The 19,101-nt window shown below is 34.9% G+C and overlaps 2 protein-coding genes across 6 annotated transcripts in view; one reads left to right on the top strand and one right to left on the bottom strand.

Annotated features, from left to right (window-relative positions):
- The window catches only part of Pxn (Peroxidasin), a 384,372-nt gene that overhangs the window by 314,490 nt on the left and 50,781 nt on the right, over positions 1-19,101 (top strand). For all 4 annotated transcript variants that reach the window (XM_073983523.1, XM_073983524.1, XM_073983526.1 and 1 more), the window contains exons 8-9: positions 8,146-8,321; positions 8,545-8,726. In XM_073983523.1, coding sequence (XP_073839624.1) covers positions 8,146-8,321; positions 8,545-8,726 — 358 coding nt within the window. The remainder of the gene's footprint in view (positions 1-8,145; positions 8,322-8,544; positions 8,727-19,101) is intronic.
- LOC141402399 (uncharacterized) lies at positions 11,687-17,222 on the bottom strand. 2 transcript variants are annotated; one of them, XM_073983529.1, is made up of 2 exons: positions 13,559-17,222; positions 11,687-13,479 (listed from the first exon to the last, which is right to left on the bottom strand). In XM_073983529.1, the coding sequence occupies exons 1-2, from the start codon at positions 16,028-16,030 to the stop codon at positions 13,429-13,431; spliced, it is 2,523 nt and encodes an 840-aa protein (XP_073839630.1). In that variant the 5' UTR covers positions 16,031-17,222; the 3' UTR covers positions 11,687-13,428. The 2 variants fall into 2 exon arrangements, with proteins under 2 accessions (XP_073839630.1, XP_073839629.1); XM_073983528.1 differs by having other exon boundaries at positions 11,687-16,314; positions 16,540-17,222.

The following is a 19,101-nucleotide window of genomic DNA, read 5'->3' as shown; positions in this document are numbered from 1 at the left end:
GATTAAATTTGAAGCAAACAACCAACTACAAAAATATACCTTAGATCCCAATAAACATCTTTCTAGAACATACGATCTCTGTGCAGACGGTTCTTAAAGGTCAAAATAACAAAGCAAATGCGATTTTTATCCTGTTTTCTCTGGTTCTACTCCACAGATACTAGACCGTTCAGTATTCAAGAAAACAACCAACTGCAATAATGTAGCAAAGACATCAATGAACAATGAACATCTGGAACATGCGAAATGTCTATGAACGTTTCTTAAAGGTGAAAGCTGCAAAAAAACTTTTGAAAATATTCAATGTGTACAGATTTCCCCTAAAAGGACGAGGAATCTGCAATTTTGACTTAAATTACGGGCGTAAATTAAGGTCAAGAAAATCGTTGCTGGCGGGAAATGCAACAACTAAACAAAACAGCAAATACACAGAAAGGACACCACAAGTATTTCAAATATACTTACGTGGTGTAATTCAAATGCAATTTAAAATTGCCACACAAGAATAAAAAATAAAAACAAACGTTTCAAAATATGGACGCAGGCGGTCACTAATTAAAACTTTTATTTTTGGTTTTGTGTTGACGATCAAGACGATCTTGCTTATTCCCAATTTGGTTGACAAGTGATGGCAAATTATCGATAAGACAATCACGTCAATGTCGAGTTTGATATCATTAATATCGATATCATAGTTTGGTATTGGGATGGCTCAAACCTCGACATGCAAAATTAGTAGTTTGTTCCTGCAGGATATTTGGAACCTTCATCCAGGTTTTTCCGTCGTTGAGCCTTCTGTTGCTGCGATCTCTCTTTTTGACTTCTTTCCTCTCTGCGTGAGCGAATTTCCATGATTGATTTCGTTTGTATCAATGGGAGATATAATTCAATGGATATCCGTATAGTTGACGATGCACCAAAATTGACCTTCACTATGACATTTATGCAGTGGTCGTTGGGTTTTGATACGTATTCTTTTCTGCAATTTGCCGTGTTCTTCGATATGGACTCAGTCATCATAATATTGTGCTTGCAATAAACAGCATAGCGCACTTGAAATCCATTCATATTTCTGAAAAGATACTTAAGGAACAAAGAAACAGAAATTGACCATACGATATATGGCCCGTTAGTTATGTTTTGTTCGTCCTTGCACCATACATAATAATTCGAACCAAATTAACGCATTTCGTGGATGTTATACCACAGACTTGTTCCTTGTAGGTATTTCTTTTCGACTTAGAAGCCAGCTGATCCGCTGGAACAGTTGATTTGCTTTGTGTTGCGATTGCAACATTATCATGCAATTCAGCATAGAACGAATAGTGAGGATAAATATCAAATAGAACATTTATCAAATTTTTCTTCAACGGAAATTCGTTTGATTTCCTCTTAAATGTCAAAAATATAAATTCCAGCCGATTTGCGGAATCGAATAGTATTTCTTTTGCAAGATCAGACGAAAGATGTTTGTTCAATTTGTCATAAAATAAATATTGGGAATATATATTAAGAAAATGAACGATCGTTATTTTCTTTAACGGAAATCCGCTCGATTTCCCCTAAATGTCATATATTCTTGTGCCGTTAAAGCTAAATATCTTGTGTGACCGCCTGCTAACATGTCAACCACATATTCTTTTCGAAGTATATTTGCTGCTAGCAGCCGGTCAACTTGCCATTCTGTGGCCACCTGCAATAACGTTTTTATTGCCAGAAATGACTCACAGCTAACACCAAATTTAAAATTTCCATAATCTACCGAGGGACCTTGTATGTCCTTTCGATACAAAATACTCTGACACGGAATATCAGATTCGCGTGTTAATTTCTCGATGTCACCGTTATATACGCACATGTAAATGTACTGTTTTAAATTTGCTGAAATCAGTTCGTTGCTTATAATTACTGTAGCATTGAGTAAGAACTTTTTGATTGGTATAAGTCATTAATAAACATACATATTTTACTGGTACTTTCCGGGTGAAAGACCGCGTAATGTAAGAAGTAGTACAGATATCTCTTTGAATCAATATGCTTTATATTTGATCTACTTTGTTGGATATTTTTTATGACTATGTTCTTTTCTGACAATTCATTGCCAGTACTAGCAAGGAATTCGTATTTTTTTATTTGTTTTGCCATTTTCACATTCGTACAGTGGAGTCTTGTTCTGAATCGGGACGATTCTAAAAACGAAAACGAAAATTGTACATCAGACTTTTCGTCCGGTCGACGGATCGTGTTTTCATCGTCAAATTTTTCCACACATTCTTCATTATCATTAGGTAACATTCCGAATCGATGCGATTCTGAAAACGGTAATGGCATTTTAGCATCTGATTTTCCGTCCTGTCGACGGTTGTTTGTTTCATCGTAAAGTTGTTTACGGGATTTTGTTAGAATAGGAGCCCGTTTGACTTCCTCTTATTCACAGAATTTGATTGATTTTATATTTGTATTGTCTTCTATCTTTGAATATCCCACGTTTGGGGCCGACACGATACTGTCGTATGTTATTGGTCCGAAAATAAACCAACCGTAAACTGAATTTTGTGCTATCATTTTTCCGAGCACATTCTTTCTTATACCATTTAGTATTAAGGATGGGAGTATGTCACTTCCAATTAACATATCCACCGGTGCTGAAATGGCAAACTCTGGATCAGCCAGATTTAAATCTACCACTTCGCTTAAATTCAAGTTGGGGAGTGATCTTGTTGGCATTAAACCAGTCAGATTTTGAACTACTATCACCTCAGTGTGGAGTTCGAAATTGTGTTTGTCGGCACATAATGCTAGTTTGCATGATTTGTTAGCATCAGCCACCATTGTGCCACATAATCCACTAATGTGGAACTCGGCCTGTTTAGTTTCTATTTTCAAGCGCTTTGTTAATTCATTCGTGAAATAAGATCGTTTAGAAGCTGAATCAAAAATAGCTCTTATAGTAGAAATTTTACCACGATGTTTAATTTGTACCAACGCAGTTGGCAACATAACATCATCGTTACTCAAAGTCATGTACGTTTGAGTATTGGTTTCGGATACCGAACTGGAGGAGCAAGGCAATTCATTCTGCTGTTCACCAGTCGTGAAGTGTGTTTCAGTTTGTCGACTCATTCGTGGTTGAGGAAAACTGTTTATTTTACGCGCTACGGCATTAGCAGTCGATTGTTCTTGTGATGCGTTTGTCAAATGAAGCTTCGTATGATGTTTCTTGCTGCAATGCATACATCTATGCATGCTGATACATTCTGGAGTAATATGTCCACTTGTTAGACAATTATTACATAGTCGGTTTTCTCTTGCCACTTCAATCCTTTGGAGTGTGGCCATGCTATTGAACTTTAAACAATTTTTCAACAAATGATTTTTTCCACATAGAACACATCTATTTGAATTTTGGAATATGGAAGTTTGTTGAGTTCCGTAATCAAATCGAGAAGGTTGAGGAACTGTCTGACTTTTGAGGCGATCAATTCTTTCCAACACCTGATGCCTATTAATTAGAAACTCTTCCATTTGAGACCACTTTGGTAACTCGGAATGAGATTCAAGAGATTGTTCCGACAATGTCAATGTCTCTATAGGAAGCTTCGTAGAACATAAATAAATTAATGTCGGATCCCACTGACTCACACTGATTTCGTGAGCCTGGAGAATTGCGAGACAATCGCTAATAGTTAATTGGATCCGTTTTATATCTTCACTGTTCTCAGATTTTGCAGGTGGAACTTCAAACAAAAGTCTGAGTTGATTGTCTACTAACACACGTTTATTTTCGTAACGTTTCTTTAATGCATCCCATGCTAGGGTAAAATTGAAATCTGTCAAAGGAAATCGATCAACGATTCTCCCAGCTTCACCTTTTGTTTTACTTTTTAGATAATATAATTTTTGCGCAGATGTCAATCTGGCATGAGTACCATATATGGCCGTAAACATATCCCTAAAAGTTGGCCATTCTTCGTAACTTCCGTAGAAGTCTTTCGTATCACAAGGTGGCACTTTAATGGACCCCTCCGACAAATCAAAAGTTGTGGTTGGGGGAAACATGCTTGAACTATGAAACATTGAGGGATTTGTAGTATCTTCCCCCACTAAATTATTGGAAAGATTTCTTCTCTTTTTTAAAATTTCCATTAAATTGGCTTTGGTTGTTTGATATTGGTCCCGAGCGGACGCAAAATCTTCCTTTGCTTTCTTTTTATATTCACCGTTTACTGCCATGTCATCTGCAAGATAAACGCTCTCGAAAGCCCTACGGACGTTATGCCAATCCTCATCGATTGACTCTAACTTAGTTTCTATCAACGATTCAGATAGATCTTTTTCCGGGGTATTTAATATCTTGGCACATGATCCCACCAAATTATCCCGTTCGTATTCGAAACGTGTGCAAATTGTTGATCCCATTTCAATATTTGTTTATTATTATGTTATTATACAATTATTTTTTATTTTATTATTTGTTATTTTATATATGTAATTTATATTAATTTTTATATATTTTATATTATTATCACTATTTGCCTTCTTTAACTATCAAGTTTCTTTCAAGATAAAGAGACTGAAGTTATTTAATTTATTTTTATTTCGGCTTTAATAGTTTTTTATAAATATACTACTCGAAAGTTTATTTTTTAAACTTTGGGAGTAAAGTCCACTATTTATTTATATTTTTTATTAATTATTTATATTTTTATTTTATTGATATATTTTAATTTATTTTTTTTAATTTTATTTGTGATATTATTTAATAATGAAATGGAATACAATGAAATGCAATCACCGTAACGAATTACGTTATGTTACGTGTGTTCTGTTACGTTAGGTTACGTTTTCACTAACTGACCTCTTATTTTAATATGATCACTGATATTCAGTAATCGTTACTTATAATTGGTCTGTTCCTTTACTTTTAAAAATGGTAGCAGTGGAAAAAAATGGTAAAAGTGGTAAACTGCTATCATATAAATTGTATGCTATTAAAAGTAAGGGAACACTTTACAGGTTAAAAATGGTAAGAAATGGTAACCTCAGGCACGTAAAGGAACAGAGCAAATGTGTATAACACTATGTAAACAAACCGGCCGTCTGTCCGTGTTATTTATTCACAAAGTAAAATAGAAAAATAAGAAATTTAATGTGAAGTGGTGATTTTATTATAAATATGAAAATTTTTAAATATATGTTTTCCGTAATTTGTTTTACTTTTATTTGTGAATTATAAATGAGCAATAAATATTGCAAAAACAAATGTTTTTTTTTTTGTTCTTCTTCTTGACTCAATGATAGTGTTGACATTTGCCGTACTTTTTGCATAAATTAGAAGCAACTGGCGAAATGTTTCAACACTGATGGCAAACAAAATGATTTTATTAGGTAGATTTTTATTTATTTATTTTTTTTTTTGGAAATTGTTGTGTTTTTTATACTTAATGGCAAGTCTAGGCCGCTAATTTGTTTAAAAGGCTCGAAGGACCATGTACAGATTTCCCCTAAAAGGACGAGGAATCTGCAATTTTGACTTAAATTACGGGCGTAAATTAAGGTCAAGAAAATCGTTGCTGGCGGGAAATGCAACAACTAAACAAAACAGCAAATACACAGAAAGGACACCACAAGTATTTCAAATATACTTACGTGGTGTAATTCAAATGCAATTTAAAATTGCCACACAAGAATAAAAAATAAAAACAAACGTTTCAAAATATGGACGCAGGCGGTCACTAATTAAAACTTTTATTTTTGGTTTTGTGTTGACGATCAAGGCGATCTTGCTTATTCCCAATTTGGTTGACAAGTGATGGCAAATTATCGATAAGACAATCACGTCAATGTCGAGTTTGATATCATTAATATCGATATCATAGTTTGGTATTGGGATGGCTCAAACCTCGACACAATGTTTACACTTTTTTCTCCAATTCTGGTCCAAAAATACCCAACCGCCCAAAAATAAAGGATACCGTCAACTACAAAAAATTACCTAAGATTTCAATAACAAATTTCTAGAACATATGAAGATTCTAGGAACGATTCCTCAAGCTCAAAATTCGATTATTTTAGATCATTCTTTCCTGCCCAGGTCTGTAAATACCAAATCTTTCAAGTTTACTTGAGTTTTTAACAGTTTGTTATTTCCAAACCTGAGCAGGGGGAATGTTAAAAATAATTTAATTGTTCGTGAATTTCAGCCAAGAGAATCATTCCTAGAATTCTCATATGTTCTAGAAAGTTGCTTACTGAAATCTTAGGTACATTTTTGTAGTTGACAGTATACCTAATTTTTGGCGGTTGGGTATCTTTGAGCCAGAATCGGAGAAAGAAGTGTAAAAATTAAACATTTTCAAAGGTTTTTTGCTATTTTCACCTTTAAGAACCTTTCATAGACACATCGCTTGTTCCAGAAAGTTGTTCATTGATGTCTTTGCTACATTATATCAGTTGGTTGTTTTCTTGAATATTGAACGGTTTATTATCGGTGGATCAGAACCAGAGAAAACAGGATAAAAATCTCATGTGCTTTGTTTTTTTTTACCTTTAAGAACAGTCTAACAGAGTTCATATGTTCTACACGCAGAGAAAAAATATTTTTCGCTTTTGTTGGAACAAAAATATTTATTTTGGTTCCAAAAATGTGTTTGTTTTGTTCAAACATTGTAATCCAAATCCAAAAATACCATCTTTTGTTCCAAACATAGAAAACAAAAACAACTTTCGAATTTCCGCAATATTGTAAAAATCGTTAACAATACCGATTGTAGGAACAATCATAATCTAATTTTGTTAACAAAAAGTATTGTCAATACAGAAAACCAGCCCAGACATTTTTGATTTCAGTGCATATACTTCTCATATACACTTTTCGCATAACTTGGATATAAATGTCGCGTATAATATTGCAATCATTGATGAACACAATACATGGTTTGCTGCATTGACTGACAACAAAGACAAACAAAAAGCCACAAGAACCCACCACAACATAAGGAATAATTAAACAGCATAACAAACATGAAAAGGAAAGAAGAATGAAACAAAACAGAAACAAATAAAAACAAGAGTCTCACAAGTGCATACACACAAAAACAAAGGTAAAGGCAGCATGTCATACAAACACACCACAACTCACCAAAATTGTTTTTTCAACACGGCATCGAATAGCGAGAGAAGAGAAACAAATTTTCGAAGAAAAGAGAGAAATATTGTTCAGTTGACACAAACTATTTTTGGATTTACAATACTACATGAGGAATCCAACAATATGTTAACAATACATATTTTGCTCTTGGAATATTGTTGGATCAAACATATTTTTTTCTCTGCGTGTAGAAAGATGTTTATTGGGATCTGAGGTACATTTTTGTAGTTGGTTATTTGCTTCAAATTTGATCGGTTTGATAGCTGCAGACCAAAACCCGAGAAAATTTTTAAAAGAAATTTGACTATGGCGATTTTGACCTTGCAGATGAAGTTTGATGGATTATATGTGTTCACAATTTTTGTTCCTTAAGACAAGATCTACAACTTTGCCTCTGATATAAATTCAAAATTCCTAACGATTTGGAAGATATAGTCTTGAAAAATTACCCCTTTTTACATCAAAGCCTCAAACTTTTGGAGGCCTACAACCGCGAAAGTTGATGAAATATGGAAAAACGGCGAGACACGTGTCTTCTATTTTTTGGTCTTCTATCACGCTGCGGTGTCAGAATATGGTTAAAAATTTTCACAGTGTTACTGACCGACTGGAAACCTACACCCCAGTTTGAAACATTTCTTCATAATATGCTAATGCTGAAATAAACCAGAATTGTTATACCTCGTATGACTTTAATACTGATGAAGTTTAATGATAAAAATAAATAAACACAGAATATACATTAGCCAGCCAAAAGCCACATTACAAAAACAATAAAAACAAAACTCGATACTCGAATGAGAATAATAAATTAATCAATATTGTTTGTTTTAATTATACGACAAATAAGCCGAAAACAATCATTAAAATTGTATGTCCTGTTTCCCATTATGTTGCCTTTCAAATGGAAGAGTTGAGTTTTTTTGTTTCTAACTATTTTTCAATTTGGCTTTGCCTGTAATTTATTTGGTTTTGTTGTTTTTTCCTTCTGATAGGCGTCTATACCTGTATTGCGGAGAACGATAACGGGCGTACAAAGATATCGGCCACCGTTACCGTGGAACGGGTCAACAGTGCTCCACGTCTGCTGATTAAACCATTCGACCTGGATGCCTTGAGTGGCACCAGCATTGAGTTGCCCTGCAAAACAGAGGATTCAGATGGCATACAGGTGAGTCATGAGGTGGTTGAATTGAGTTGGAGAAGATTGTTGTGAACTTGATTGATTTTATTTATGGTATTTCCATGGTTGGTTGTTTACTGGCTGACCATTTGTGTGGACAACTTTTAATCAAGGGGTGACATAAGGTGGCCGGCCATTCACTGACGTCCAGTGGGACCTTGCCTTGTTTTTCTGATATTGAATTTTTCATGACGATTTTTCTTGTTTGCAGATTACATGGCGCAGAGATGGCCGTATTATTGATCCGAATGTTTTGTTAACGAACAAATACGAAATCAGTGGCACGGGCAGTCTGTTTGTACGCAACGTCACCATATTCGACGGTGGACGCTATGAATGTTCGGTAAAAAATGAATATGGCAGATCAACGGCATCTGCATTTGTGACAATAAGGTAAGTTAAACGAATGGAAGTACACAAACGATAAAAAAACAAACAGCAAACAAGTGGTAAGAAGAGTAAAAGTTTGCTTTTGCCTGACATGTTTAGTTGTCAGTTAATTTAAGGCAGACAACTACCATTCGATTCGAGTTACTTTTATTTCAAAAGGGAAATGAAAAATTTCAATTTCGGGAGACAATCAAAAACACTGAAGTTGACAAAAAATCTATCTTCAATTCTGGAACATGAACATGTTTGTATTTGTTCGGTCGATGAAAGGAATACAAAAGGCGATGTAAAACAAAATGCTAAATAGTCGAAAGATATGTTTTGATAGAAGTACATAATTTACATTTGTATATATGGAGATTTCTGAGTGAAATGTGGATTTCTTTATTTTTTGCTGTGGTGATGCTGCTCCTCAGCAAAACATTTCAGTATACTTTCAGATTTTTTTGACCAACTGTTCCAGAGATATCACGCCTTAAAAAAACACTCATTACTTCTTTGATATTGTTCCAAAAAGAAATAAAAAATAGACAAAATTTCATTCCCTCACAGAAATTCAACATTTTCGCTTAAGTGCAGCTTAAGGGCTGTGCCAGCATCGTTAGCAAATTTTTACCGAAAGTATTTTTGTAAACAGGACCACACTGTTTACAGCGATGTAATGTTTTTCGATCCAATCCTTTGCGTACCTTCCACACAGAATGTCAAAATTGTACACAAATGTGAAGGTTAGTGACATGTCTTTGTTCGGTTTGATTTTTTCTGACCCAGATAGATACCTAAAAGCTGTAAAAACCCTACGCCACCAACTATCGTTCTATTTAAAGTGATCCTCGATTTTATGCAGGTTATCTGAAGCGATTTTATGCAGGTTATCTAGAGTGCTTCAGATTGATCTGCAAGACCTTAAGCACACATTTTGTAGGGCGATGATGTCGATGGATCCTCTATTGTCCAGTAGCATTTCCGCGTCGTCGACAGCATCTACGTTGTCTTTTCTATTCGGGCCATGCTAGCGTAGGATTTTATTTTTGTCCTCCCAGTGCTTTTACTCCAGTGTTATTCTCTAAAGGTAGTAACAGCTTTAATGACTCCACGGACGACAGTCTAACACTATCACAGATATCTTACGTTCTTGTCGGGAGCACTTTCACACATAAATAGTTTGCCGTTCATCAGCTCCATAGCGAAAGAGAGATAGAACCTGAAAGCTCTATGGAGGGCAACCAATCTCCAATAGTTCCCTAGGTAATCCCAAAGGGGTGTTGGACTACGCATGATGTCAATGCCACTGTGCATGTAAACTACTTGAGAAATATGTAAACTACTTGACTACACGTCCCGTCTACTTTCGCAAATACCCATGCCATCAGAGATTATCACTCAGCCACTTGTCTCTATAAGCCACTTGAGTACACGCAAGTGTTTTGGGTCTTATGCTTTTTAATACAAGTGCTTTCTTGCACTCGAGTATTTTTTCCACCACTACAAACACATTTACGCGCTTCACGACCGTTTCTTGTGCGAACAGAGTAAAATAAGTGTCAATCGTATTTTGAACCGTATACAAAACTCGCAAGCGTTATCTAATCGTAGATAATTTGCCAAATAACTCAAGAAGTGGAAGCACATACACCACTACAAACAGTACAAAGATTGTCATGTTCTATGTGTGTAATGTTAAGTGTACTTTTATATATTCCTTCCCAGCAAAAATTCGGATCCATTAGTCATTACGTAAGCCATTACAAAGTAATGTAAACAAGCTTCTTTTCCCACTACAAGTAATCTGAAAAGTAATGGGATACTTCTTAAAAAAATTACAAGGCAAACCTACTTACTTTGCTCCTCACTAAATAATGAGGACGGTGGCACAGTGAATGTGTGCCCGACTATGAATCCTAAGGTTGTGTGTTCAACGCTCACTGTCGGCACGCGAGTTTTTTTTTAATTAAAAAATAACAGTTCGTGGTGCACATGTGCACTGCACATTTAAGTTCTTAAGCAACCCTTAATGTTCGTGAGCGTGGCATAGTATGTAGTGTCTTTGGCTAGAAATCAGAGGGTTCGTGGGTTCAATTCGGGCAGACAGCGAAATAAAATAAAAGTAAGATGTGTGATGAAATTAAAAAAATCTCTACATCAACTGTTCTAAAAATATAATTTTTTTCAACTTACTTTTCAATTTCTAGTGGCCACAGAATAACTAGTTATTCTAGTGGTCATAAAATAATTGCAAACTGAGTGCGACATGCCCTTGTAAAAATAATGGGGAAGAAAAGGGGTTTGCGAGTAGTTACGGCTGCCAAAAATCCCTTACAAAACCCTTGATTTTGGGAGTACTTTTTTTGCTGGGTTACATTAGACCATCCTCTAAAGTTTAAAAGTCTTAGTCATTACTAGAAAATTATTGATTTTATTTTTACAGTGTTTTATTAAACTAGCTTTGGTGCCTGTTTAGTTCAAATCTAGTAACTCATCTTTAACACAGTTGCTATTGACCAATCGAACTGAAACCACTCGATTTCAGGTGTTTTGAGGATTTTGTCTTCATTTTTAGTCCGAATTAGCTGTAACTTGGCATTTGTAGTTCAGGCAATTAAAAGTTTTTATCTACATTTTCGGCCTAAATTAACTGTAATTTGTTTATGGACTTCTCAGTGGTCAAAAAATGTATTTACTAAAAGGTTAAAAATAAAAAATAATTAAAAAAATTAAATTTCAGTGTTTTATTTATAAATGCACTTAAAACTAGAAAGAATTTGTAGCTTAGCTTCAATAAAAACGCTTGCGTTGAAATTAAAAATGGTGGCAAAATTAAACGGCAAGCGTATTATTTGCTAGATTACATCATGAGGAAGAATATACTTATTGAGGCTAAGCGACAAATTATTTTCTAGTTTTAAGTGCTGTATGCACAGAAAGTTATTTTTGCACCCGCTAATAAATTGAATAAAAACGCCTTTGTTTTCGTTTTAAAATTCACAAGATTTTTTATTTCGATCGGTTGGTATGCTAGTTATTTGTCAACTAAAATATTCTTATTATCTATCCCTTCTTGAAGGGCCACAAAACAAATGAGAACGACATGAAATAGAAATGATCAAAACAAATAAACGATCAAACATTAGAAATAAGAATATTCGCACAAAACAAAACAAAGCGAAGGGCCACAGTTACTAATATGTATGTCAACATACATACATACAGAACTGACGAATAATCATAACAACAGTGTTGTTGTTGTGATTGCCCATCCAACACAAAACGGACGACGAAACTAGTAACAGACAAATGCCTAAGCTATGTAGGCATTGTTGTTGTTGTTTCTCGTTGCGACGAACAAATTGACACAAAGTGCCCAACGTACCTGCGTACGTTAGGGTGGGACGAACATACAAAACATTAAGGTGGGCCGAATAAAATATTAAATTAAACAATTTTAAATAAAATAATAAAATTAAGGGAAATATTGACCCATTGCACAAACAACAAACTACAACAATAATTATCTCGAAAAAACATTTAATATGAAAGGTGTTCTCCTCCAACATCCTCCGCCCGTTGAATCATCTATGGTTCAAGCATCCTGTTATGGTAAGGGAAAATTGTGGATTGGGCGACAAAGGGACTTCAACCTTCGTATTCGAATATTCGGTATAGGCGAGACTATGAACGATTTGTAGTTGTTTGATAACAGACTCATCATATCGACTAGGAGCATTTGATGGCAGTCCCCCAATTTTCCTCAGTAACGTTTGATGAAGATTACTCTCTGGCAGTCCAAACATGTGAAAAGCGAAACAAGGCAGTTGTACGAGTGAGATATATTTCCAAATGGTTACTTCTAATTGATTTGGAATCATGTGGGCAACAACAATGGGCTTAGGGCATCTATTGATGACATAAAAAACAAAAAATATTATTCCAATACAATTCAAATATGAGAAATGCTTATCCTTAATGTCCTGAGAGACATTATTTCCACGAATAGTGTTTTGCAAGACCAAATATATTCCATATTCTGAACTTTCTATGGTAAATTCATCTCCAATATCAAGACAATTGGATCCATCTTGTATAAACGAGCAACGACGATCCCAAATAAGGATTGATGTCTCGGGAATGCAACGATCACGAAATACAACAACAGCTGGATTGATTCTTGCTTGTACATGTTTCCAAAACATGTTCCTCGTTCTTTCACGGAGTTTTGTGACATGATTTGCCACAAAACAGTGCAAAATCGATGAATTAAGTTTGAGCCACTGGAGGACAATCTTAGAATCTGACCAAAAGAGAGACGATAAGACGAAATATACGGTTTTGTATTTCGATTTGAGCCACGTTTTGTTTAAAAACATGACAGCACGACGAATTAAAGATTGAACCTGGCTAGCAGCAACCTTCGACGATTTAAAATCCCAAGAAAGTCGTTGATTTTTGAATACGAGCGACGGAATTGATATTTTTGTAGTATTTTTGATATGGGACAACACGAAACTACAAAGATAGACATCTAGCTGAGGTTTCCAGGCTTTGGGGATTTCGTTGTCCAACGCTTTAATGATGATTTCTTCGTCATCATTCGAAATGAGAGACGCATGGTTGCTATTCCGCTCAGCCAATTCGATAACATTCAATTTCAAGATTTGTAATAACTCGTCCCCCTTGAGGGCTAGAGTTTCGATAATATCGGAACCAGTTAATACGTAATCGACCTCCGAACCACTAGGATGAAATTTGCTATCTTTATCTGTAATGAGAAACGAAATTCGATTTGCGAAAAATGGGGCGGCCGATAAGCCATTATTAACAGTGTTAAGTTGGGATACCTTTATATAGTCATCTTTGTAACTTATCCACAAAACGATTTGAAGCCTCCTATCTGGTTCTCCAATTCGAAACTGCCGATACATATTCAAAACGTCAGCAGTGAGAGCGTATTTGTTCCAACGAAACGAAAAGAGTGTGATGACCAAATCCGGTTGTGTTGTTGGACCGACCACCAATGTATCATTCAACGAATGATTCGACGAAGTGTGAACGAAACCATCAAATACGACTCGAAGTTTTGAAGAACTACTATGAGGCTTGAGAAAACAATGCTGAGGTATTATATAATGCCAATTATTCGACGATAGAGTGTAGGGTGACATGTATCCGAGCGACACATATTCTTGCATGAATTCTTCATGCATCGATTTTAAAGTTGAGTCACTTTCAAGTCGTCTTTCGAGCGACAAAAACCGTCTACGAAATATTTCCAATGAGATACCAATATAAATGGGTAATTTCTTGAATGGAAGACGATCTTTTACTCTTCCATAAGAATCAAAATGACTATTTTCGATAAAGTGATATTTGCAAACTTGTTCTTCTTCATTGCATGGTGTAGAAGATTTGGAATACTCTTCAATTTCCCAGATTTGTTTCGAAGTTTCATCAATATTTTGTTCTCGTGTACTTACGATTAAGTTACACATCAACGAATTTGAATTGGAACGACTAGGCGACGAACCACCAACTATCCAGCCGAAAACAGTATTTGTGAGACACGGTAGATCATTTCCCAATGAAATTCGACCATCTAATAACAAATCGAAGAAAACTTCTGCGCTGAGAAGGACATCAATACGTTGAGGCTTGTAGAACAACGGATCTGCAAGTTCAATATTCTGCGGAATCTTCCATTGTGATGTATTCATCAATTCACCAGGTTGACGAGACGAGATTGTTTTGGTAACTGCGAAACTGGAGGACCACTCGAAAGAACTACTTCTTGATTTTATTGTAGTGTCGACAGAAAACTTAATTGAAGTTCGAACTTCTGCAATTCCCGATATTTCTTGAGAGAATGGACGAAATTTAAGTTTGAGTCTCCTCGCTGTTTCTTCCGAAATAAAATTCAACTCAGAACACGAATCGAGTAAAGCTCTTACAGTATGAAATGAACCACAATTATCCTTCATCAAAATGAAAGCGGTTGGAATTATTGCTCTCTTGAATGAACGAGCCACTAACGAAACTGGATTTGAGCTGGTTGATGGTTGCGGTGAGTTTCCATTCGAATTCAATGTAGTTGGTTGTTCTCGGTTACTAAAAATGTGCAGCAGCGTATGATGTGCAGAATCACAGACTCTGCATCGAGATTTTGAGGGACAGCTCGATACCATATGCCCTTTTCGAAGGCAGTTAATACAATGTCCACTACGTTTTACGAAGTTAAAACGTTCCGAAACGACGATATTAGAAAACGATGAACAAGTTGAGAGGTTATGTTCACTTGAGTTGCAATATGAACAATTCGAATTCGAGTTGACAAACGTATGAGCCGACCGATTGAATCTAGGAGAGTTATGTTTATTTGGAATGACTTTTCCAGGAAATTCAGTTCTCTTTCTATGACTTTCTAAAAATTGACATCGACGACTTAAAAGTTCATAGCACAAATCCCATGAGGGCAACGATTTAAAATCTTGTTTCTCATCATAATTGTTTTTTGTTTCATTGTCCACTTTCGATAGAACCATATGCACTAAAATTGCATTCATAACATCCGCCTCTGATCCGAGCGACAATAACGAACCACGAACAGCAGATACGGTATCAATAAGATGGCGTAATGAGACACTATCACTCTTTTGCATTTTTGGAACATTGAACAACGATTCGATATGTTCTAAGAATATGAGCACTTTATTGTCATATCTTTCTTCAAGTCTATTTAATGCCTTTTCGTAATTGTCTTCACACACTTGATATGGTTCCACGACAGCTAAAGCTGGACCTGAGAGACAGTTCAACAAGTAATTGAATTTTTCGATAACACTTATTGTCGGGTTATCATGCACCATATTGTAAAACGCTGTGATAAATCTTTGGTATTCGCAATATTTTCCATCGAAGTTGGGCAACTTAAGTGAAGGCAAACGAGAATTTGAACCACAAGCCATAGAAACATTCATTAAACTATTGTCCACTGCCACTGAACCACGATTTTTGTTAATCAATTTCAATATTTTGGCTTTTGCAACGATAAATGTTTCTTCTAAATCACTTCTTCCATTGTCATTAGCATTAATAGCTTCTATTTGACTTTGTATTGTGCACAATTGTTTAAAGTACGAGTCCAATATTTCTAGCCGACATTCTAAAATGGTCGAATCCATTTTAGATCCATCTTTCTCCACTTTCTTTTGAATGTTCACAATGTTCTTTTTTATCGAAGTGCGTTGTAGTTTAAGAGAAGCTAGTTCCGAACTACTAGCATTCTCTTCCACTATGTCAATATTGTCTTTAGGCATTTTGAGAAACTATACGAGAGAATCACAATCGAACAACCAAAGAGAACTTGGCTTCTATTTTCAAATAAAAGCGCCAAAAATGTTTATGCAAGACCACAAAATTTCACTCAAGATGGAGATATTTTTGTCGAAGTATTTTATTTTCTAATACAAATTAGAAAATTCTTGATTGTATAAGTGTATTTTCCAACACTTTCCACGAACGACGATCAATTTACATATGTATGTGTTTACCGCGATTGCGTAACACCAAAGTTCTTCGAGCAACAAAAATCCACTTTCTGCTAAAGAATATTTAAAAATTATTCTTTTCGAAAACAATATAATTTTTTGAACGACGGTAGAAATTAAAATTAATCAAAACCACGATTGGTTATTAAGGCGGCGAATTATTTGTTCTGTTGTTACACCGAATGTGCAGAACAACAACAACGACGAAAACCACTGAGGCACAATAATTGTTTTTCCACCTTAATTTGTTCAATTAATTATTTTAATAATTAATTTACTTTAATTTTATGACTACCGTCCTGTCACGGTCGCCAAAATGTTCGCACAGAAAGATTTTATGCGCCCGAAAACGAATTAAATAAAAACACTTGGTTGTTTTTCGGTTTAATTAATTTACAAATTTATTTCCTTCGAAAGATGTTCGGTATAAGCTAGTTATTTGTCAACTAAAATATTCTTATTATCTATCCCTTCTTGAAGGGCCACAAAACAAATGAGAACGACATGAAATAGAAATGATCAAAACAAATAAACGATCAAACATTAGAAATAAGAATATTCGCACAAAACAAAACAAAGCGAAGGGCCACAGTTACTAATATGTATGTCAACATACATACATACAGAACTGACGAATAATCATAACAACAGTGTTGTTGTTGTGATTGCCCATCCAACACAAAACGGACGACGAAACTAGTAACAGACAAATGCCTAAGCTATGTAGGCATTGTTGTTGTTGTTTCTCGTTGCGACGAACAAATTGACACAAAGTGCCCAACGTACCTGCGTACGTTAGGGTGGGACGAACATACAAAACATTAAGGTGGGCCGAATAAAATATTAAATTAAACAATTTTAAATAAAATAATAAAATTAAGGGAAATATTGACCCATTGCACAAACAACAAACTACAACAATAATTATCTCGAAAAAACATTTAATATGAAAGGTGTTCTCCTCCAACAAGTGCATTTGTAAATAAAACACTGAAACTTAATTTTTTATACCCTATACCACAATGTGGAAAAGGGTATTATAAGTTTGTTTTGGTAAAAATGCATGTAACACCGCGAAATATTCGTCGGAGACCCCCAATGTGGTATACCATTCTTCATATCTCGACGAGATAAAGCGATTTTGAGATGTGTGTCTGTCCGTCCGTCCGTCTGTCCATTATAAATTGTAAACATACGAAATTTTGTATGGAGGTCGGGTTTAGATCAGAATAGATCCCTATTCTTATTGGTGATGATCGTGAAATATTTAGCGGGTGAAATGGACCAAAAACATAATATTTATCCAATTTTCTAGCGGCTCTGTAGGTCTCAATAATAGTCCGATCAACGCGTAATTTTAAATAAGGTAAGAGTATATCACAAAAAAAAAGCTTGCAATTTGAGATGGCGATCGGATAATATTTAGAGGGTTAAATGGACCAAAACTTTTGTGTGGAAATTGTGAAAAATTTTAATATACAGCTTATATCTTAATTCCTGGAAATGACATTCCGAACAAGTGAGATATACTTGAAAGTGGATCGCTTGACATTTCAATTGATGCCAATTATGTTGGTGTGCATGATCAGATAACAGAGTTACAGCCTAATATATTCCGTTACTTGTTTGTAATGTAATAATAAACTCGCTAGAAGTCGCAATTATACATCAATAGTCACGAAATTTTGCACCGGGTAAGAGTATAGGTCGAAAAAGATGCCGACAATTTTGAATGATGATCTCATATTCTTTAGCGGGTGAAATGGACCATTACTTTTGTATGAAAAATATAAAAATTTTATTTTTGGTCGATATTTTAATTCCTTGAGGACATATATATTTCGCAAAGTAGCCTACATATGGAAAAAAACTACTGACCTTTCCTCTGATGTAAATTGCAATAAAGTGTTTGCTAGATAACGGGCCTACTGCCTAATATATAATGGGTTCTGTGTAGAGAACCACATTTTTATCCCATGCTACAAAAGTTTATGTAACACCACGAAATATTCGTCCTAGTTCCCTTATTTGGTATGCCAAAATTCATATCTCGACGAGATAAAGCGATTTAGCGATGTGTGTCCGTCCATTAAAAATTGTAAACAAGCTTAAGGCCGCAATTATGGACCGATTGTAACGAATTTTTTAAGGAGGTTGGGTTCGGGCCAGAATAGAAATGATTAGTTTTTGCTGATGACCGTGAAATGTTCAGGGGATAAAATGGACCAAAAACAAAATTTTAACCAATTTTGTAGCGGCTCTGTAGGTCAAAATAATAACCCGCAAAATTTTAAACAAAGCTTGAGTTTATGATGAAGAAGAAGCGTACAAACCGACGTGAAATCAGATATCACTTAGCGGGTTAAATGGACTGAAACATTTGTGTGAAATTGGTAAAAATTTAATTAACGTAGCGGTTAAACAACGGAAGTAGTAGTACTACATAAGTGGGTTTCATTACATTTTAGATTGTCCAGGGATAGTGGTATAGGGTATCCCATGGTCGGCTCCGTCCGACTATAGACTTTTCTTACTTTTTTTAATTATTTTTTTATTTATAATTAAAAATCAATTTTTAATGTAATTTTACACCTACATATAGGAAAAACTGAAAATGTTTTATTGTTATAACAGAACAAATCACACAAATATTTAATTTTATTTGAAAATCAATTAAATAGGTACATATTTCATAAACACATAAAAAATAATTTTCAAAGATCACAAAAATGCAAAAAAATAATAACAAGTGTCACTTGAACACTTAACAAGTATCATAAACACTTAGCAAGTGTTTTAAGTGTTTTGTACGTCTTTTTTGTGATCTTTGCTCTTCCAAA

This window comes from Musca autumnalis, unplaced genomic scaffold (assembly GCF_047663935.1).
Source record: "Musca autumnalis isolate F117 unplaced genomic scaffold, ASM4766393v1 scaffold_4, whole genome shotgun sequence".
Lineage (NCBI taxonomy): Eukaryota > Metazoa > Arthropoda > Insecta > Diptera > Muscidae > Musca > Musca autumnalis.
This window is presented reverse-complemented; position numbering and strand designations above follow the sequence as displayed.